This window comes from Megalobrama amblycephala, linkage group LG21, assembly GCF_018812025.1.
Source record: "Megalobrama amblycephala isolate DHTTF-2021 linkage group LG21, ASM1881202v1, whole genome shotgun sequence".
Classification (NCBI taxonomy): domain Eukaryota; kingdom Metazoa; phylum Chordata; class Actinopteri; order Cypriniformes; family Xenocyprididae; genus Megalobrama; species Megalobrama amblycephala.
The window spans coordinates 16,894,565-16,918,469 of NC_063064.1; the positions used below are offsets into that span (position 1 = coordinate 16,894,565).

Below are 23,905 nucleotides of genomic sequence, written 5' to 3' on the forward strand. Positions count from 1 at the left end.
AGACATTTACAATGTTACAAACGATTTCTATTTCAAATAAATGCTGTTCTTTTGAACATTCTATTCATCAAAGAAAATGTAATCCCAACTGTGACACTGAAGACTGGAGTAATGACTGCTGAAAACTAAATTACATTAATACATTTTAAACTATATAATTTTACATTATAAGAACACTTCATAATATGACTGTATTTTTTATCAAATAAATGCAGCCTTTTGGTGAACAATGTTTCTTTAAAAAACATTAAAACATTTTTTTTTAACATTAAAACAAAAATTTGACCAATACATATACTGCATATATATTTAAGTAACTCAAAAATGCTACTTCTGTACACATCAGTGGATGTCTACCAGATTTTTTTTCTTTCAAATTCACTGGAATGGAAAACTGACAGCCACTGACTAGAAGCATAATGTTTAATGTAATGTAATGAAGGTTTTTTCGAGTGAGTTCACCCGCTAAATGGAGATCTGGTTTGCTCCAGTTCAATTTAACCCATGATTTATCCTTGATATTTAAGTTTCACTTTCTTTGGCATAACCATCTGTCTCTCAATAACACCACAGCTTTTAACAGACATCCCAGACAAACCGAATTAAAAGAAAAATGAGATATGTCAGAGATGGAAAAATGTTGTAATCAGCATCCCAACCCCCAAAAAAAGAAAGAAAAAAAAGAGAAGAAATTACAAAAAGGTGTGAAAATGCTGATCAAGAATATGCATACAGTATGCAGGAATCACTGCAGGGCTTTCCTGAAATATAAAAGATGAAATACGAGAGATGTTTACTCCATGTGTGAAAGGCTTTCCCATTAATGAAAAACCTCAGGCCAGAGTTCTTTTGTAACGGAAACAAATACTTACTTGAATTGTATCTTTGAACTAGAAAGAGAAGAGTTATGAACCACGTGTCTTCAACCAGAAATGTTCACTTTTACATTTTTTTATTTACATACAACTGACATTGCTTTGGTTAAGATAAAATGTACACTTTTTGCCTGTAATCATTTTGTTCTAAAACAGTTAAGGGAAAAAAAGATAAAGATATCTCTTTAATTTCTTTAATTTTAAGTCAAAGTGGCTGTTGTTGGAGAGAAATAGCGTTTGAAAAGCCCTGCTGTCATTCTGCATCTCCATCCAAGATACCTGTCTCTTTCATGCTTGGACACTAGGGATAGCTCTGATGAAAAATGCCAGTTTTGGTTGTCAGTCATCATACATTGTTAGCTATGGAATACAGTGCAAAATGAGGCCTTTAGAGAACATCTAAATGTTTCAGTGAGGATAGAGCTACTGATAGATAATATATTGTGTAGCTGGCACTAGTATTGTTTGAGTAGTTTAATGTTTCATTGAAAATCAACATGAAATAAAATTGACTACGTGAGTATTGTCATTGCATTGGCAAATTAAACATTTTTAATAATTTGGTGAAAGTATTTGGTTAATTCTTGGTCAGAGTTGTAAACAAGTCCAAATGTGATACTGCATATTTGCACTACCAATTTTTTTGGTTAAAGAACATTTATATATTCAATTGATCCAAAGTGACAGTAAAGACATGTTTAATTTTACAAAAAATTCTATTTCATTTAAATGATGTTCTTTTCAACTTTCTATTCATCAAAAAAATTATTAGCATTATTATTTTCAACACTGATAATACGAAGTAATGTTTTTTGAGCACAAAATCAGCATAGAACGATTTCTAAAGGATCATGTGACACTGAAGACTGGAGTGGCTACTGAAAATTCAGTTAAATTGAGAAGGAGGTCTCTGCGGAACAAAAAGGGGCGGTTCCCAACTTTGGGGTGTTGTCACACGGGAATAGGTGTTTTTCAACCTCTTTACCTGATTTGCTCAAATCGAGTGGGATATTTCCGGAAAAACAATAAGAGATATGTATTGTATATGAATGTAAGTGTATTGCTTAAGTTGTTTAACAGTTGTTTAACGTTTCTTTTATGTGAATATACTTGCTAGCTCGTTGTAAAAAGCTCCAAGCAATCTTCCACTCACTTCTAGCGATAACTCTTATTAGCTAACATTCGCTATTCTATTTGATGTATCTGTTAGTCACTTGATTTGTTTTAGTTTTGCCATTAGGTTGTGGCTACAGTGTCTGTGGTCAATAAAATGATTATAAAGTTTAAAGTCTTCAGAATCATCATTTCAGGTTAACAATTTTGTTTTTTTAAAGTTTACACAAGGTCAGTAAGTCAGTAGTCTTATTAATGCATATAAAGCATACTTATACACGCTGAGGCAGTCATGAGTTTCTGTGGTTGATAGCCTATAAAAAACAAACAATTAAAATTAAAGTTAATTATATCACAAGCACTGTCTAGCCTACATATTCTCTCTGCTTGTCTGTTGATATAGTGCAGTAGTTATGTCATTTTAATATTATATATATAATATATATAATACTATATAGCTTTTATAACGAAGGTTTACACTATGCACGTGACATTTGGCATGCGAGAGATTAAATAAAATAGGCTGTTGATCGCGTGCCTGCTCTTCTGCGTTATTCATATTGAAGAGCATCAATTATTAAACAAGACTTGTAGCACAAGAAGGATCTAGCCTTAAGAAACTATTTGAGGTGAAAAAAATACCGTAGTAATTTATAGTAAATACTATAGTGTTTTTGAACCATACTTGCATTAATTTGTTGTGGTAATTCTATAGGCTATTGCTGTGGTAATATAACAACTATAGTAATATAAACAAATTACGTTACTGTACTAAGTCTCCTTTAAACTATATTATACTACAATACACGCAGTTAACTGTAGTAAAAACTAAAGTACTGTCTACAGCCTATGCTGTAGCATTCATTAACAAAGTGTTATAAATACTATAATATACAGTATACTACAATTTACTGGTTCAAAAACACTATTTACTATCAATTACTAGTATTTTTACACCCCATGTCCAACCAAATGACGCCGATTGGATAAGTTCAGACAAATGACTATTTGTCTATGTAAAATATATAGCCATTGTGACAAAATTACATCCCGTGTCATTCGTAGGCTAGTTTATGCAAAATAATAATAATAAAATAAATAAATAACTAGCACTAAAAAAAACGGAGTAGGCTAATAAAATTTGCATAAATTATATATTTCGCCCTCTCGAGCTATAAGCTACAGGTCCTGTAAAATAGTTCATACTCTTCAAAATAAATGAATGTATTATAGTAAAATGTTTCCATATATCTAGGCAGGCACTCGGGAAAAACGCATAGTTTCCCTGTTACGGAAGTCAAGCATGCAGCAATATTTTATTTATTTTTCATTATCGAAACAACTACTTTCACAAAAAGTAGTTGTGATCATAAGAAAACAAGAAAAGAAAAAAAAAAAATAATGAATGGCCTTTCGTAGGCTACTTAAAAAAAACGCATATCCCGGCTTCCTTACTTTTTTGGTTGGCTCGTTATAAACACCCCGGTTTCACAGACAAGGCTTACGCTAGTCCTAGACTACAAGACATGTTCGAGTTGCTTTAACTGAAAGCAACTTGCATTGACATATCTTAAATTCAGGGCTGTCAAAATAACGCGTTAATTTCGATTAATTAATCTGAGAAAAAAATAACGCGTTAAAAAAATTAACGCAGATGAATCTATTCCGTATTGACATTTGAACCTGGAGCCGTTCTCGTGCGCGCGAGCTCTCGGTCTACAAAGTAAGCACCGTCTTTGCACTCTCTCTACCTCACACATAATAATCTAAATCAACTGACACAATGCTAAAAGTTCGTAAGACCGAATCTATGTTTCACGAGGAGCATTCAGAGAATGTTTTTCCTGAATAACCGCTGGGTGTGAATAGTGCTCAAAAGAACGTCACCTCATCCTGTCTGGCAGGCGCCCTGCACGTGCAGCTGACATAAATCACACTTTCAGTAAACAAAAAGAAAATCCTATCCAGTGGTGAAGTGTTTTCTGTGTTGACAAATCTTTTGCGATATCCTAATAACAGTCGCGATTGGAGTGAGGTGAAACCAGAACAAAGCAAGTTGTTGTTAGCTAGGTGCATTCAATTGTATATGGTAGAAAATTATATTATTAGTTAATATAACTTCTAAATGCTACTTTTTAATACTTTTCAGGTTTAGCAAAAAAGCATCTTCTCTTACAAAGCTATAAAATCTTTATTTTTTTTTCATTTTTTTATTTTATTTTTTATTTTTTGCAAAGAGTGCAAGAAAGAATTAAAGTGAGAGTGATGGGTACTTTATTGTCAGTATCGGGCTTGTAGATCTCGTGGGTAGGGAACTTTTTACTGTTTGTGTGGATGACCATGTCTGTCACCACCGAAGACCATTTTTGACCAGGGAAAAACCCTGCATTGATTAATTTGAATTGAAATATTTAATACTTTCACAGCAAAAATTATGTATGCGATTAATTTAGATTAATTAATCACAGAGTATGTAATTAATTAGATTAAAATTTTTAATCGATTGACAGCCCTACTTAAATTATGTCAGAGCCTCTGTTTTGTCTCAAGTACATTTATAAAAGCTACATAAATGCCTTAATTGAAATAAGGCCTAATCCTGGCTTAATCTAAACCCTGTCTGTGAAACCAGGCCTTAATATAACACTTAGTTCTGGTTCTCAAATCTGAATGACCAAGCACCGGCTCCAGCTCCAGTGGAAGCCTTTTCCAGACATGCAATATTCTACTAATATTACACAGTAACCGTTTCACAATTTGAGAGTCAAGAGTCAATGGCGGATGAGCAAACCCACTATAATTCTACAAATAATAGTGTTATTGTGTCACGGAATGTAGTTTTAACAGTTTTTTTTAGGTGAAAATAGTTATTTAGACCTCAAACATGCGATTATAAACTATAAAGAGTGCCTCTTTGAAAATGTATTTAGTCGTTTTCAGAGATGTGAGCTCTAGGCTGTCAGCGGGCATTTACGCTCATGTACCCACCGAGAACAGTTTTATCTTGGCTAGTCCTTTGGGAATTTGCCAATGGCTCTTATGTAGATAGTGTTTAAACATGAGATATAATTAATTTTGGGTTTATCAAAAGGGCAATCTTTGGCCTTATTAATCTATTATTTGTTCCAGAGCAAATCCATTTGGCTAAGGGCAAAGTTAAGTTTCATAACTTTAACTTAAATCCTCTAGAGCGCTGCTTTTGAACTTTTGACTGAACTGTTCGTTTGTGTTTTTTTCCTATTCTACAAACTTCTTTTACTTTTATAATGGCTATTATTGTTCATTAAAATATTCATTAAAATTAAATAAACAATATTTTTTACATAAATAATATGCCGTATTTGATATTGAGAAAGGGACTGTTAGTGATTGTGATTTCAACTTCAGTGAAAGTTACATTATTTATTAAAGCTACATATAGTTCCGCACAAAAGAGGGTTTTTAAAGACACTCCATTATTGTTTCTTCTTATTATTGTTGTTTCTTAATATTAGTAGTGTTGACATTATATAGTAAGAGAATACTTTTACTATCAAGTATATTTTTAAATAAATGATAAATCAAGAATAAATGCATCTTCACTTAAATGTAACAATACTTTGAAATCTGCAATTTTATAATGGGGACTACACTTTTCCTTGTTGCATAGCCTGTTTAATCAGAAATATGTCAGACTATGAAAGTAAAATGTCTCTTTTAAATGCTGTAAACTGACAAAATGTGCTGTTTCATAATAAGGCTATATGCAAGTTGGAGAAATGTGAGAAAAAAGCAACATCTATAAATATGCTCAATAAGATCTGCTAAACTAAACTTAAAACAATTGATTTAAAAAAAAAAAACAAGTATTAATTCAAATATTTTTAGTCGGCTGTGTGAAGGAGCAGACCTGTTATGCAGAGCTCCTTCAACTTTCACACTGACCTTGTGAAACACGGAGGCAGATCTCCATGGCAACTCTGCAGCGAGCACTGCAATAGCTCCTTCCAAGAAATAAATGACGGTGGCTCTGCAGAGGGTAACAACAGAAAGAGAAAGAGAGGGGGAGAGAGAGATATCACAACTTTTTATTAGTAAAACACATAAGACACATTTAAACACACACACACACACACACACACACACTCACACACACAAAAACAAACAGCTAGTCTAGATTACACATTCTTTTACTCTATAAAGGGTGAACGGCACCTTGTCCCACTCTGAAAAGAAGCTGCTATCAACTCACTGCCGCAGCACTCATCTAATTATTACAAAGGTCAATATTCCTCAGGAAGGTGAATGAGAATATACGACACTCTCCTGAGACGCAGGTGGGGGGGATCCTGCGGTAAGGATGGAATAATTCTTGTTCATATCCTAGTTTGCATCTATCCAGCATATAAAACTGCTTTATAAAGAGAAATGTGATGGACATATGGGTAATAGGTCATATATATAGGTAATAGTTAATATGCGGCGCTGTCAGTTAGTTTTAATTGATGGACAGTGTGACTATCAAATAATATTTATTCGTAATATCCATTCAACCTGTCGCTTTAGTATGAAATCTCGTATATGGAGGATCATTTTTTGAAACTCTGGGCACAAAATGTGCCAATTAACATGAGGAAGAAAGGCCAGTGGCATTACATATTAGTGATCAATGTCATTGCTTTTACATTTACCTCACTGTGATTTGAAAATGGACAATCAAGCAAATCGGTATAATCTGTGATGTGTGTGTATTTCTGTACAGCTTTTAAGGACAAATTTTGAATTCACTCTCTAAATGACTCCATCATGTTCCATCAGGTGCATAATAATTTCACAAAGAGGCTTATGAAACACTATTAGGGGTCGTTCACACAGGACAGCTGCAAACAAACAAAATGGTCAAAGACGTCCATGTAGCACATAGAAAAGCCATTAAAAACCGCCCACTCATTTCTCTTCAAATGCAGGTGAGCTCGGGAACTCATCCCAAGTCATGCGTCTAATCAGAGATTTTATTTATTTATTATTATTTTTTAATGGAGGCAGTGAGGACCCTTTCAGGCTGTGAAGTTCCTTTGAAGTGCTCACCCTTCCATCCCCTGGAGGAATTGCCCAAAGCCAAAGGCATACTCATGCTGATGAAGGCAAAGATAACAAGATGAAAATCCCCAATCTGATTCCATCTCTGGTGATGGTGGATTAGCCTGGCTTTGAGTCACCATGACACCATGTTCATGTTTATGAGGCAGCGGCTGACGTTGGACGGCCTTGGGTAAATCCAATGCTCGAGGGCCCTTCTCCATGTTTCGTATCAGCCTCTTCTGAGAATAAAGAGGAATATTCAATTAACTTGTGCAGTTGCAGCTTCAGGTGTTGTTCCCCTTGTTATTATTCAAAAGCTTTCTTCTTTGTCTCAGGGGTTAGTGAAACCAGGTGTGGATCTCACTTTTTGGCATAAACCAAGCTTGCGTATGCATAAGTTATGTGTGTGTGCGTTCACGTACCTCGAAAACAAACAACTCTTGCAAAGACTGGAACAAATAAGGATTACTTGCAACCAAATAAACACAAACAGATGCTGGAAAAGCAGTAGCTTTGGATAATATGGGAAATCTGGTCTCTATTGTACAGGACATTAGCATAGATGAGTCCCCACCTCAGTTTGCCATGGTAAATTTTGTCTCTACTACTTTATGAATTCATGATTGTGTCATCTAATACAGAACATGCATCTTCAATTGTTGAGCAGGAGGTTTTGTTTCGTCAATGCTTTATAATGAGTGGCTGGAATTTAGTTTTTTAATGCAGTGTGGTTGTTATTGTTGTTATTAGTCAAGAAAAGAAACAGTGGCAATATGTTCTCTCAAGCACACATCTATCAGGCTTCAATCAGATGCAATTTTATATTTTTTAAAGGTGCCCAAGAATGCTTTTTCACAAGATGTAATATAAGTCTAAGGTGTCCCCTGAATGTGTCTGTGAAGTTTCAGCTCAAAATACCCCATAGATTTTTTTAATAAATTTTTTTAACTGCCTATTTTGGGGCATCATTAACTATGCACTGATATTTTCAGCGCTGCCCCTTTAATTTGCGTGCTCCCTGCCACACGAGCTCTCGATTATATTACAGCACATTCACAAAGTTCACACAGCTAATATAACCCTCAAATGGATCTTTACAAGATGTTCGTCATGCATGCTGTATGCATGCTTCGAATTATGTGAGTAAAGTATTTATTTTGATGTTTATATTTGATTCTCTATGAGTTTGAGGCTGTGCTCCATGGCTAATGGCTAATGCTACACTGTTGGAGAGATTTATAAAGAATGAAGTTCTGTTTATGAATTATACAGACTGCAAGTGTTTAAAAATGAAAATAGCGACGGCTCTTGTCTCCGTGAATTCAGTAAGAAACGATGGTAACTTTAACCACATTTAACAGTACATTAGCAACATGCTAACGAAACATTTAGAAAGACAATTTACAAATATCACTAAAAATATCATGCTATCATGGATCATGTCAGTTATTGTTGCTCCATCTGCCATTTTTCGCTGCTTGCTTACCTAGTCTGATGATTCACCTGTGCAGATCCAGACATTACTGGCATTTGTCTAATGCCTTTCATAATGTTGGGAACATGGGCTGGCATATGCAAATATTGGGGTGTACACACTGACTTTTGTAACGCTGTGTTATGTTGAGATGCGTGTTTTCCGGAAGCTTTTAAACAAATAGATTTACATAAGAAAGAGAAAGCAATGGAGTTTGAAACTCAATATATGTCTTTTCCATTCTGAACCTGTTATTCAACTATGCAGTAAATTCAAATTTTGAATCTAGGGCACCTTTAAATTAAATGTTCTATTAGGTTACCTCACATTCTAAGCAAAAGTGTCACCAACAGACCAACATCAGCATAATTCACTGCTAAATGTAAGAATTTATCTCCTGATTTCCATATATACATTTTTGGGTTTCTGGTTCTCGAATCTGATTGGCTGAGAGCCGTGCAATATTGATATTGATAACAGCACTCCTACCTTTTCACCGTTTGTATCACTGTGCTTGAAGCGACTGTCATGGCAGTATTTTTTAAAAATACTACACTTGCTGTACCACAAACTGTAGTTTTAAGAGTGTTTAGGCTAGAATGTAGTTGTTTATACCTGAAATATGTGACTCATATTTAATCATAGCGCCTATTTTACAATTTGTTTAGACAATTTCATAGATGTGAGCTCTAAGCCGGCAGCGGCCGTTCAGTGCTCGTGTACCCGCCGAGAACAGCTTAATCTCGGTCAGTGCTGCGGAGATTTGTCGCAGGCTGTTATAGTGGTTAAACATGAGATACAATTAATTTTGGGTACATAAAATGGGCAATCTTTGGTCTTATTAATCTATTACTTGTTCCTGAGCAAATCTAATTGGGCTATGTAAAATTTTTATAATGGATATAATATTAAGGACATCAACCTGAAGAATGAATGCTATATCAGACACAGTTCGCTCAGGCAATCTCTCTCTCTCTATATATAATACTGTACAAATTACAATGAGTTTCAATGGAAGGACTCAACATTCCTTTGTTATTAGTTCTAAAGTGACATTTAGAATTAGTAACGGAGCCTTGGTCAAACTGTCAACTTGAGATTTGAATCTGTGGTGGAAGGAAGTAGTTACTCCAGGTCAATTCAGGGCCACTGAAAGCAAAAGGGGTCAAACAAAAGTTTTGAAAAGCAGAGAGACACGGTATGTGTGGCAGTAGAGTCAGGTTGTGCTGTCAGGGCTTGATATTAGAGTTGGCAGAAAATAGGCTGGCAAGGTCAGTGCAGGTGAAAGCAGAGGGAGACAGACAGTAAAGTTCTTTCATTTAAAATTCCAATGTTACACACACACACATACAGAAAAAACTAACAAGACAAACTACTATCTTGAAGATTTTTACTAAATAAAACTACTGCTAATGTTCAGACAATGTAATTCAGACAATGCATTTTTTGGACATTTAAGCCACACTTATGCATATATTTATAAATGTCATTACATAGACCTTAGTCAGACTAGCACCATATTTAATTTTTGACTAATTTTTGAGGCTGTGAGAGATAAAAGTACAATGCATTCAATGGATCGTATTGTTTAACAACAACAACAAAAAAAACCTTTCAGTAGACAAAAACTCCATGAAACCGTTTTAAAATTTGTGAAAATGATGTGATCTAGAACCTTTATACAGGCTGTAAGTCTATCCCTCATAGTCTAAGCTGACTAAAGTCTATTAAACAAAACAAACAAACAAAACAAAAAAAACCCAAAGCAAGTGGCATTTATTTTTAAGAAATATAGCACAAGCACAATTTTCAAGCAGAAGTAATTGCAATTAAAAGATGGCCAATAAAGATTAAATTAGTTTTTTCAGAAAAGCATTATTTGTGTGCCGATGTCACTTGGTTTCATATTTTGTATCTAATGTAATTACATTTATAATTATAATAAATAATGTGTAAGAGAGTTGCATGTCCTAAGATGTTTAAATATATCTGGGGGTCAGGATTGGAGTTTGTGTAAGACAAATTCTAAAATATTCTTTTTGAGTCTTTTCAAATTAAGACTGTCAGGTCCATTCAGTATTCGTGAACATCATTCACTTTTAGCAGAGTGTTCTGTATTCAGTTGAAAGAGAGGAGGAGCATTCACATCCTTTCATTACAAAACCCATAACAATTTATGGATTCTACATTGATTCAGATATTCCCTTTTATTTCATAACCTGAAGCATGCTTCATAAATGATGAATACTGCCAGTCAATTCAGTCCCTTGATGAAACATTAATCAGCATACACATTTTTATTTTCAAAGAAAAATGGCTTGAAGAAGAAAACCGATGATAATACACGAGGATAAGATTTTTTTTTTTTTGTCATGGTATGGATTATAATGAGATAAAAGCATGTAAAAGCAAAGGAAATAAATAAATAAAGCAGGTGTGAAGTTATTACTTTGGCATAGAATAAACAAACATAAATACTGTTCGACCCAAAACAGCTGTTAATGCAATGTACAAACCCACCTTTGAGGACCGGGCAACCGTTTCCAGGTGTGTGCATCCACAAAGAATTATTCATAGAGTCTGGCAAATCTGCATTACTGCTAGAGTGCAAACAGACCTTTTTTCTTTTCCACTCACCGTTAAGCTCTGAAATGAGTCGTTGAAGGAGAGGACAGAAAAAGCTTTGGCACAGAGATCCAGGCATCAGCATGCAGCCAGAGGTGGCTCGTAAACTCCCCCATCAGCAATCATGCCATGAATGAACATCAGGGCCGTAAGGAAACTGGCGGCAGCAATTCTGGTTAATCTGCAAAGCAAATCAAGAACATAAATTGTGATTAAACTGAAACAAAGCACTGATTTATTTTGGTTTAAAAAGTCTGACAGAAAAAAAGCTTTTACACTGATGCATTTATCAGGGTAGTGACAGAATTGTATGTTTCATTGGTCAAATCACAAACTGGTGTCAAAATGTCTTTAAGCATGTCTTGTCATTATGTTCTTTGTTGCCCAGGAGAGATAATAGTAGCTTGCACAATCCATTGTTAATGTCAACAAAAGACGATTATTATGAACAGGAAGCTTTCAGAGCCACATCGAAACATGTCAGATCCATTCTCATTTGTACAAGCTGCATCAGACAATCTGACTCAAAAACCTCGAGGTGCGGAGAATGTGTCAGTAGAAACACATTCACCACTCTTGTAGTAGTACAAAGCATGAACAAATGACTCTTTTACACCTGTTCTTTTTAGTAAATCAAAAACATGGAGCACAACTTTTGAGCCAGTCCTTTTAAGGCCTAATTGAGAAATAATCAGTAGAATCTGGATGGCAAAACGGACAGAAAGCTGAAATATCAGAAACAAAGAGCTTGCGACACGGAAATGAACCGAATCTGTATTGATATTCAGCCCTAATGACATTATGGCAGCAAGAGGTGAAGACGCATTTATTTAGAGACAATAAAATGGTACCTAAAAAAGATGGGACCACCTGTTTCATGGCACCACAACAGCTGTTTCCTTTTGGAGGCCTCCTGCACTTACTTTGCCTAGCCTTGCATGCTTCTTTCTGGCGAAAATGAGAGCGAAAAGGGAAGATTAGTGGGCGAACTCTGCAAATGCATTATTCAGTATGCACAAGCGAGCAGCCCACATGCAAACGTCTTCATTCACCTAACATTAGGGGCACTCAAGACACCCTCACAACTCATTACGACGCAGGCAGGGAATTGACAGTAGGCAACACGTCCCAGGACCAGCTGGGCCAAGGTAACGGAGTGCACCATGAGGGCAAAGCTTCTGCTTGAGAAGTTGACACTGTAAATGAGCTTGAAGGTGAAGTGCACAAGCTGATGGCTGGCGGGGGAGAGATCGGGGCTTGCTCACATGGGCCCGTTGATAGCTGTGGATTGTTCTTCTATCCCTCCACGCCAGTGTGCATATATAAGAGAGAGCGAAGAGGAAGCACAACTAGTCTCCGAACCGGCAGGTAGATCCCTGGGGGACAAAAGAGAGACAGAGAGAACATTAGGACTAATTGGGCATTCAGGAGAAGGATGGATTACTGTGGCAGAGCTTTGAGGAAGGGAGGAAAAGGGTGGATGCTATAATCAAAGCTAGTGCTTTTGCCATTCTGCTGTGTTGATGTAGTGTCTAAACGAAGCAATATTACATTGCTGTGGTGCATGAGTTGCTGTGAAGGGACCAAAGTTATCTCCAGAAAAGAATATAATATGCATTATTGTCTAGACTTATGCATGTTATCTGATAAAACCAATGAAGGTATTTGTTTCAAAGATACAGTATGGTTATTTTAAAGGGTGTGTAGGTGAGAGCAACAGTATAATAACAGGAACTAAACCAGACCATCGGTCATTGCAATTTATAGTGTAATAATGATATTGCATTAACTCCCAAGCTGTGCTGAAAGTTAACAAAAGGGTTTCTTACTCTTCTCCAAATGTAAAGAAGCTCTAAATCCAAAGTAAGACAGTTGAAAGATTTCCTCTACACACCATGTCACAAAGTTTAAACAAAGTAGGTTAGACCACAGTCAGAGTTTCCTTCCTTAATGCATTTTTATGTCCCCTCTGAGTCTGCGTCTTGTGAATTTAGCCAAAAACATGTCATATTTTCCCCATTTCTTACAAGCCTCCAGCATATGAGTAATACCAGGGCCCTGATTATTTGCAGAGCTAAATCCTAAGCCATGAATTAGGCTCACTAAATTTCAGCCAGCATTTCTCTCGTATTTTCACAGCAGTCATTTTCTGCCATCTACACGACGTGCAGTGAAATTCAACTGGAATGTCCCAGAACTAATTTAGAGGAGCTCTTTACAATATACAGGCTGAGAAGCATGCAAAGTGTTTTGATAGCAACCAAGATAATCTACATTCTTTACAGTAACAATTGCATAACAGTGACAAAACTATATAGTATGCCTGTAGTGCAAGGGGTTATTAAAAAGGACAACTGTGGAATAAATGTGTTGCAAACAAAGTGAAAAGTGAAACAAAAATGAAGCTATACAGCAATCATACAACATGCTCTGTCAAATGGACTTATAAAATCTCATGGTATAATTTCTCCTGTGACTAATTGTTGTTTATTTTTTTGTCTTATCCAGGTGTGCCCCTAAACCAATCCTAAAACCTACTCTACTGTGCGAGGATGTAAGATCAATGGAGTGAGACTGGAGAGAATTAAAGCCATTTGAAGGAGACAGAAAGGGGATTTTGAGATACTTGTGTAACTACTTCACAAGACTGGAGATGAAGAAACAGAGCACGCTTCATCTTTGAGACAATTTATTTAGCAAAATTCAACTAAACCCTTGGCTCTCCTGTCACATGAACTTGAGAGATAAGTGAGAGACTTAAGGGTCTAGCTCACAGTAAATCTACATCATATTATATCAGTTTAATTATGAAAATGGGACAGATTACAATATTTCTTCTGCACACACATCTGCTGCTTGGAATCGCAAGCTCCCTGGTCATTCAATCCATGCCCTGGAGAGTGCCCTGCCCTCACCAGTGTGTCTGCCAAATCAAGCCCTGGTACTCTCCCCAGTCTGTGTACAGAGAGGCTCCTACAGTAGACTGCAATGACCTGCTACTTATCCAGCTGCCCACTTCCCTCCCTCAAGAGACACAAACCCTCCGGCTGCAAAGTAACCTCATCAGTTCTGTGGACCAGAGTGAACTCCAGGGCCTTGTCAATCTGACAGAGTTGGATCTTTCACATAACAGCTTTACCAGTACCCGCAACCTGAGAATAACTGACCTGCCAGCTCTTCTCAGCCTACACATGGAGGAAAACCAGCTGAGACACCTCCCAGAAGCAGCTTTCTTTGGTCTCCCTAGCCTGCAGGAGTTGTACCTAAATCACAACAGGCTTCGAAGCATCTCCCCTGGGGCCTTTAAGGGTCTGGATAAACTTCTAAGGCTTCATCTCAACTCTAACCGATTGGTTGTAATTGACCGGCGCTGGTTCCATGCTTTGCCCCAACTGGAGGTGCTCATGATTGGTGGAAACCCTGTGGACACTATTCAGGACCTAAATTTTAAACCACTGGGCGCTTTGCGTAGTCTTGTCCTGGCAGGCATGGGCTTACGCGAAATCTCTGAGCGAGCGCTAGAGGGGCTTCAAAATCTGGAGAGCATAAGCTTTTATGATAATCACCTAATAAAGGTTCCAAAAGAGGCATTGCAAAAGCTGCCAGGTCTAAAGTTCCTTGACTTGAACAAGAACCCCATACAGCTAGTGCAGAGGGGAGACTTTAGAAATATGCTTCACCTGAAGGAGCTTGGCTTAAACAACATGGAAGAGCTGATCTCTATTGAGCACTCAGCAATGGAAAACTTGCCTGAATTGACCAAACTGGAGATCACAAACAATCCTCGGCTCTCCTATATCCACCCTCAGGCCTTCCAAAAGTTGTCGAGTATGGAAAGTCTAATGCTGAACAGTAATGCCTTGAGTGCCCTGCATAGCCAGACAGTAAGGTCACTGCCCAGCCTTCAAGAAATCAGCTTGCACACCAATCCCATTCGCTGTGACTGCCTGATCCGCTGGGTGGGAGCCGACAATGACAAGCCAGTCCGTTTCATTGAGCCTCAATCCACATTCTGTTCTGAGCCTCCTGAGCTGAAAGCCCGGCGAGTTAAAGAAGTCTCATTCAGAGAGATGGCAGACAGCTGCCTGCCCTTGATTGCCCCAAGCACATTCCCCTCTTACATTGAAGTCAATCATGGAGACAACGTAGCCTTGCATTGTCGAGCACTAGCAGAGCCAGAGCCAAGTATCTACTGGGTCATTCCCCAAGGCGTGAGACTGACTCCATCCAGCAGCTATGGGCGTTATCAGGTTCTCACAGAAGGCACGTTAGAGATTTTTGGAGTCACTGCTGAAGAGGCCGGCTTCTACACTTGTGTTGCACAGAACCTAGTAGGAGCTGATACTCGAAGCTTGACTCTACAGGTGGAGGGGGGTGACCTGGTTCACGCAAATACTCAAAAGACAGAGGATAGCTTTGAAGTTCAAGATGTCAAAGAAAGGTATGCCTTACTGACCTGGCAAGCAAGCCGTAACATCCCAACTGCCCATTTATCTTGGATGGCCAATGGTAGTCTAGAAGACCATCATAGGCACAGTACTCGAATTCTAGCTGGCACCAGGAGATTCAACCTAACCCGTCTGCAACCAGGCACTCACTACAAAGTTTGTCTACACTTGGGGCCAAATGACACCTCATGTGTCCATCTAAGGACCAAGGAGGTGTCCGTGCAAGATCCTTTACCAGACCTGACCCCAGCAGTCCTGTTGGCGGTCTCAGCTCTGCTCCTTTTATTAATGGCCAGAGCATGTAACGGGGGAGCCTCATTCAGTTGGAAAGACCACATGCTGGAGTTTGAGAAACCCCGCACCACCATTCTGACCCAGGAGGCAAAGGCTTTCATGACTTCTCCAATACCAGCAAAGCACCCGAATCAGCAGGACACAGACAAAGTCCTATCAGATGGCAGAGGGAAAGATCTTAGAAATACAATGCTGGGGCAAGATTCTCAGGGGCTAACAAAAGAGGCATGCTGAGCAGAATAAAGAGTTCAAGAAGAATGGACATTAAAATACCTGGAGTACAAGCTTCACAAAGCTCACTTTACCGATCTGACAGTTAAAACTACTGAAAGTCTGAAATAAATACTATAAATGTACATGGCAGACCTGCTTCACATAACAGCGACCCAGTTTCAAGTATAGTATAATCACAAAAAAGAAAGAAAATAAAAGATATTTGTATTTATTTTGTAACAAAAAAGATACAACACATGTATATTAAAAGCATTTGTTCATATATTCACATTCAATATATCATCAAAGGACACTAAAGCTGTGCTGCCAATCATAAATAACAGTTCATATAGAGTCTGTTTATATGCAACCTCCCACCTTTTATGAGTCTGTGTCACAACAGGCCAAATGGTTGTAGAAAGATTCGCGCTTATATATTTTTAATACTGAAGAAGAGACTGACTTGACACAGAAAAGCAAAGAACACAAATAGCAAGGAAGCCCAATCGAAGCTTTCTGAAAGGCGGACTACAGGCTGTGGGCAACAATTCACTTTTCTTTTTGTGGTGAAAAATCAAACTGTCTATCTCAAAGCAGGCATTATGAAAAGTGCTGATATAAAGGGAGGTGTCTTAAATGTTGTATAACTAATGTTGTATGTACTCTCTTTAACAGTGTGTTAAATTGTGATCTGTACAAGGACCCAAAAGAACACTTCAAAGTTAAGACCACCCCAGAGAAAGGGAATGTTTTTAGCGCATAAATGAAAAATATTGTTCTCCCCCAAATATAGACTGATCTATACATCGACAAGGGCCACAAACTTATGACCTAAGGATGTTTGCCTTTGTTGGTTCCCTCATTCCTGAAATATTGCAGACCCTTGCTTAGAAAACCAACCCAAGTGAACAGATGTTCCAGTGTTGATGGACATACAGCCTAGACATATGTGTCAACCTCTTTGTTCAAACATGTCAAACAAGAAGAGAAGGTCATGGAGAAAGCATGTGGAAAAGCCCCATGATGCCAATTCCTTCCAGCAATGAAGGCAAACATTTGGTGACAGGGAAGAAATCCACGTCTACATGCACACGGTTTTGTACAAAGCAAGCACGTCAGAGATACCATCTCTTTTAGTACTGATGAAAAGAACGGGTCCTGTCGGGCTGCTAATGGGACACACTTCATGGAAAGGTAGTGCCAACTCTTCTTTCTGTAAAAAGAGAAAATTGAATTCAAAATGGGCTTTTCTTAAACCTTTTGTCAGGTGACTATTCAATGGACAGCACATGAGCACTGCTCTGACTGCTGGACAGCTACAGTTATGAGAGACATACCCGGTGAGCCCCACTTTTACCTGGGAAAGAAAATAAAGCAGCATTGGGGATTGTGAACTGTTCTCTTATATTCTCAAATATGGGGAAATCCATTTTTACAGGCTGTCATTTTACAGTAACTTTGATTGCTTTCATTTTTTTTTTTTTTTTTTGTCAGTTTGTGGTTGATGTGCCCTCCTGTTCCAGTGACACTCTCTCTAACTTGATTGTCTCGTCCTAAAATCGATTTCCTTTCATTATTATTTGTTGATCATTGGTCTTTCTTTTCCCCACCCCAAAGCTGTACATAAGTCAATCTGAATTTCCTATTCAACATACCACTTTCTGAAATAATTTAGATGACTGTGTGTTAAATTCTATTTTGAGCTATTATTAAAACATTTTGGACTGATATCAAGGTTTGGTCAATTGCAAGACACCAAGTGTGTTTACAAAGCAATAATTTTTTTTTTAATTGTCATATCGGTTTATTCCAATATTTGTCTGAAAAAAGTACCAGTCTGGTTTTTGCAAAGTCTCAAAAACAGACCTAGACAATGTGATTTTATTAGCTCTGCTTTGTTTAGCATATATTATGCATTAATCTGACTACAACTAGCCTTGGCATTTTGCACTTAATCCAAAATACAGTATGTGATGCACATATAAGCTTTAAATCATGTGCTTTCTTAATCAGGATCTTGAGCTACTTTCCTTCTGATGTTATGTTTCACGGAACCCGAATGCTGTTGGTCCAAAAGGGGCATAATTTCACAGAACTGCCTTAGAGTTAACTGGAGAAACATATCCTCCAATTATAATAGGAACAAATAATCATTCTTTTGAAATGGAATCACCACACTGAGTTACTCCAGTTTCTAGAGATTTGCAAAACAGCCCTTGGCTTCTTGAATTCACTGAGAAAAGAGCCTCAGGCTGGTGATGCTCTTCTTCTCAGCAGCAAATTGTATATCTATCTCCATTCCTCTAACATACCTCAGATTTACCACAAAGAGCCTGTTGTCTAAAAACAGGAACTCTGAAAGAGTGATTGATGCTTGAAGAGGAAAAATGGCAGGGGGCAGTGGTTTATAGACAGCATAATAGCGTTATTCTTCTCTGCAGAAATCATACATAATTGTGGATGACTATGATTGCACATTACCATTATTTAAAGGAATATTGAAAGTGGGACGGCAGGGTTCTGTTTCGTAACACTTAATGCCATCCTTCACACTCAAGTGGACCATTTCCAATCTATCAAAGCTGGAAATGCCAAACTATAAGGCTCAATGCACCACTGAACAGTAACTTTGCTGTTTAATGAAGGAAAAAAAAAAAAAAAAAAAACATTTTTACAGTGCAATATCAAAAGAATATTACAACCAAGCAAGCTCAACTACAACACTATTGGTAGCCAAAGTGTATAAATGGTAGGTTTGCTGAATAATGATTTAATAAATGACCTTCTCGATTCAATTTCCTGATCAATAAGAGATAGAAGTACATTGGATTGATTGCCTCAAGCTTGAGAACAGTTTATTTGGGTTTTAGCCCAAGTCAAAAAATATAATTCATTATTAAATGCTACACTGGTCAACTGATATAATGTGACATTTGGTCTATTACTGGATCAGACATTAAGATTAATAGTTATATAACTTTAAAAGGAAAAATCTCAAACACATTTATATACAAGTGCCTTGCAAAAACATTTTAGCCTGACTCGATTTTTGGAAATTAAAAATTCCACAATGACAAAAAAAGAAATGCTCTATTTACAGAAGCATGCAGTGCCTGATGCAAGAGGCTACATTGATGAAAAATTGCTTTAATGAGGATACAGCTGCTTCATAATTGGACATTATGTATAAAAACTCCACAGTTGAGGAGTCCACTAGCTTATATATATATATATATATATATATATATATATATATATATATATATATATATATATATATATATATATTTTTTTTTTTTTTTTTTTTTTTTTTTTTTTACTTCATACATGAATTAATGTTTACAGATTTACGGAAGAGGATTAGGGCCAAGCAATAATAAAAAAATAAAACCATCTCGAGATTAAAGTTGTTAAATTTAGAGAAAAAACTCGTTAAATTTCGAGAAAAAGGTCGAGATAAAATGTTGAGAATAAACTCATTAAATTACGAGAAAAAAGTCGTTAAATTATGAGAAAAAGGTCGAGATAAAATGTTGAGAATAAACTCATTAAATTACGAGAAAAAAGTCGTTAAATTATGAGAAAAAGGTCGAGATAAAATGTTGAGAATAAACTCAAATTACGAGAAAAAACTCGTTAAATGTCGAGAAAAAAGTCGAGATAAAATGTTGAGAATAAACTCATTAAATTACAAGAAAAAAGTTGTTAAATTATGAGAACAAATTCGTTAAATTATGAGAAAAATGTCGTTAAATTTTGAGAAAAAAGTCGAGATAAAATGATAAAAACAAATTTGTTCTCATAATTTAATGACTTTTTTCTCGTAATTTAATGGCTTTATTCTCAACATTTTATTTCGACTTTTTTCTCGAAATGTAACAACTTTAATCTCGAGATGGTTTTATTTTTTTATTATTGCTTGGCCCTAATCCTCTTCCGTACGGATTACTTTAAATCCTCTCAGCTTTTTAAAAATATTCCACACAACCACTGGTTTGCATGATAATTCCTTTTTATATTTTCAATTATATTTTACAGTATAGCATATTTTATATTGTTTTTTAATACATATGGCCTACATTTAAGCTCATTTAACAAATATTAGTAGCAAAAATTAAACATTTAGAAGTAATTCAAGTTTAATCGACCAGTCTCTGTTATCCCGTTTCCACCGTAACGGTGCTGGATCTCATCCCGGAGCTTGTATCATGTTCAGCGAGGGAACTGCTAACTTCAGACTGCCGCTCTTGCGTTTCAATCATAAGCCGAAATATGCTGTGACTGACTCCATAACCTGTCCAAAGTAATCCTAAGTATTTATATTCTGTATATTTTTGAATAAAATCATAACATTTTATGCAAGCATCAGGCATTTCCATCACACAAAAAGACACTTGTTTTGGAAAACTCACATTGCTTTGCATAAAATTAGACTATATACAGCACAATAATGAATTCATAGATAAAATTAAATATACACCAACTTGTATTTTACCAAAGACGTGCACCAATTTGATGGAGCTGCACTGCTTTCTCCTGAAGAGGCAAAAAGCCTGCGATTAAAAAAAAAAAAAAAAAAAAAAAAAAAAAAAAAAAATCACCCAAAAGGCTCAACCCAGGACTTGGGTACAAAAAATAACCCAAGATTTTTTAGTGCACCTTCAAATTTTAACATTGAAGGTAATTTTCATCATACTACAGATTTTCTACATTTTTTTCATGCTGTAACAAAGCTGTACATTCTAAAGGGTGGGCTTTTAGCAGATAAAAGCACAAACAGCCTACTTCTGTGGTCACTTGTCTCTTCAACTACAGTCAAGGACAGAACAGTTTCAATCCAATCCAATCCAAAGTTTTAAGAGAATCTTGCAGAGTAAATTAGATCTTATAAACATTTTAAAACTAACCCAACTGAATAACACATCCTTAAAAGACAGAGACAGGTAAACCTGTTGCTCCCTTGAACACTCAAGGAAGTGCAAGAACACATTAAGTACACTAACGGTTTTGGAAAGAAGATGTTTATGTTCTCTTGTGCTCACCAAGGCTATATTTTTTAGAACAAAATACAGTAAAACAGTAATATCACAAAAATTAAAATAACGGTTTTGCATTGTAATATATTTTATAATGTAATTTATACCTGTGATGGCAAAGCTGAATTTTCAGTATCATTACTCCAGTCTTCAGTGTCACATGATCCTTCAGAAATCATTCTAATATGCTGATTTGATGCTCAAGAAACATTTCTTATTATTAGCAGTGTTGATTCTAGATGTAGAAAGTAAAACAAAGTACACAATCCCCGGCATAACTGAAAACTGGCCTATAGCAACACAATGTTATACACGACATTCACCTAAAAACTTCTTGTTGCAATTCAGGCTGCATACAGTGAAAAACACACCCTAACCTCACCCCTTCAAGACAAGACCAGCAGGAATTTGAGCACTTCAAACATCCTGTTGCTCTCTTTTTCCTTTCCTTTAAAGCGTTCCCATTTTCAAAGCCAGAAAGCAGTTTTGTGGAACGATGATAGAAAAATTGATTGTGAAATCTATTTAGTGTGGCTATCGATTTCCCCATAAGGGGAAGGAAGGCAGACCGTGTGAGTAAGATAATGGAATATGGAACGGGGGAGCAAGAGCCCAGAAATGGGAAGTGACACTGGTTAATGGAGTAGAACTGGGCTGTTTTAGGTAGGGCATGAGAGTGTGTGCACATACATCCATGTGAGAGGTCTCCACATCTACTATAATAACACTCTATATTCAGCCCTGCATTTCAACTCCTCGATACTGAAGGAATAAATTACAATTTGGTAATTATTTACACAGTCAGATTTCCATTTCTATTCATTAGATCTTGGGGGGAAAGTATACTGTTTTTACAAAAATTTAGCAGCACAACTGTTTTTCAACATTGATAATAATAATAATAAATGTTTCTAGAGCACCAAACCAGTATTAGAAAGATTTCTGAAGGATCATGTGACACTGAAGACTGGTGTAATGATGGTGTAAATTCAGCTTTTCCATCACAGGAATAAATTACACTTTAAAATATGTTCAAATAGAAAGCAGCTATTTTAAATTGTAATAAGATTTCACAATATTACTGTTTTTACTGTATTCTTAATCAAATAAAAAAAATCTCACTGATCCTGGACTTTTGAAAGGTGTGTATATATGAAAGGTGCAGCAGCCTTGTTGTACCTTAGAAGCCCAGACATCTTATAATTCCTGTTTCATTTCACATCATTGGAGACACAGATTTTGTCAATAACTTATATTGGAAAGGAAGGAAAGTCGGTCTGCAAGAAAAGGCTCAGAGCAGTGAACACCAAACAATATTGACTAAACAATGAGTAGCTAGACAAGCACAGAGCACATCACTGCTACAAAACTCACTTCATATGAAATCATTTGCAGTTATTTAAAAACAGTCTGGCCATAACATCTGTACAAGGGTCATTCCCGGGATTCGGTAGTATTTCAACTTGGATTTGTTTTTTAACTACATTTAATTTTCTAAATACCTCACATCATTAGGCACATTTCAATTCATATTTATTGGAGGTTCATTGAAAAAATCCAGCTGTTCATTGTTTGCTCATGCTAGTTCACAGTGCATTAACAAATACGACATTTGATTTCCAAAATGTATTAGTAAATGTTGAAATTAACATTAATTAAACTTAATAAATGCTGAAGACGTATTGTTAATTCTTAGTTCAAGTTAACTAAAGTAATGAACTAATGAAACCTTATTGTAAAGTGTTACCCAGATAGGTGACAGGGTTGAGTGTTTTTGCTCAAAATGGCCCCTATGTAGTGTAGGAGAGTAGACCATATATGTGACCCTGGACCACAAAACCAGCCATAAGTCGCACGGGTATATTTGTAGCATCAGCCAACAATACATTGTATGGGGCAAAATTATAGATTTTTCTTTTATGAAAAATATATGATATTTTGTAAATTTCCTACTGTATATATATCAAAAATTTATTTTTGTGAGTGGATATCCATTGCTAAGGACTTCATTTGTACAACTTTAAAGGCACTTTTCTCAATATTTTGATTTTTTTTTTTGCACCCTCAGATTCAAGATTTTCAAAGAGTTTTCAAATACAGATTTTCAAATACAAAAAAGTTGTATTTCAAAAAATTTACCTGTATGACTGGTTTTGTGGTCCAGGTCCACATGGCAGCAATTAAATAAGTCGGCTACAATGTACAATACTTATGGATTAAAATAACATTTTGAAAAATTATAATTTTTAATCCTAAATTTATGTGATGGGGTTGAGTTGTTAAGCTTGACCTAACTATAATACGCCTCAAAAATATGAATAAAGTATGATACTACACTTACCATCTTTTGCACCACTGTTAAACATAGACGTCTATGCTGTTAAAGAGATCTGAATGATGTCATTTCCGGTCTATTATAGGCGGAGAATGGTTGGCGTGAAGGGGTTGAACCGGGTTGAACGCAGACAAGGACATAACTTTACAGCCGTTTTTTTTAATTTTTAATTTTTTTTAGAAAAATATTTTTCACCAAACAGTAACACAAATAAATACTTACAATACTGATAAAAATTATAGACTGTGCACATTTTGTTAAATATTTTCCACAAATGAAGTGCCACAGAGATATGAAAAAATAATTTTTGTTATCCATTAAAATGGACATACCGAAGTATAGCGAAAAGCTTTTAACATTTCATTTTAGTGAACCACGAACCACAGGAATGACTCATAAGTAAAAACATGTACGGGCAGATCTAAGCTGTG

At 36.2% G+C, this 23,905-nt stretch overlaps 1 protein-coding gene and 1 long non-coding RNA gene across 3 annotated transcripts in view; one reads left to right on the forward strand and one right to left on the reverse strand.

Annotated features, from left to right (window-relative positions):
* lrrn2 (leucine rich repeat neuronal 2) overlaps positions 1–17,833 on the forward strand; it is a 57,374-nt gene extending 39,541 nt beyond the window's left edge. Inside the window, exon 2 of the mRNA XM_048173405.1 lies at positions 13,657–17,833. Within this exon, the coding sequence (XP_048029362.1) occupies positions 13,956–16,124 (2,169 nt within the window). The 5' untranslated portion in view covers positions 13,657–13,955 and the 3' untranslated portion in view covers positions 16,125–17,833. The remainder of the gene's footprint in view (positions 1–13,656) is intronic.
* The window catches only part of LOC125257005, a 39,620-nt gene extending 16,101 nt beyond the window's left edge, over positions 1–23,519 (reverse strand). For both annotated transcript variants that reach the window (XR_007182225.1, XR_007182226.1), the window contains exons 1-6: positions 23,481–23,519; positions 12,201–12,524; positions 12,000–12,096; positions 11,161–11,329; positions 7,056–7,288; positions 5,913–5,997 (exon numbers count right to left, since the gene is read on the reverse strand). This is a non-coding gene — a long non-coding RNA (uncharacterized LOC125257005). The remainder of the gene's footprint in view (positions 1–5,912; positions 5,998–7,055; positions 7,289–11,160; positions 11,330–11,999; positions 12,097–12,200; positions 12,525–23,480) is intronic.
* Between the last annotated feature and the right edge of the window lie 386 nt (positions 23,520–23,905).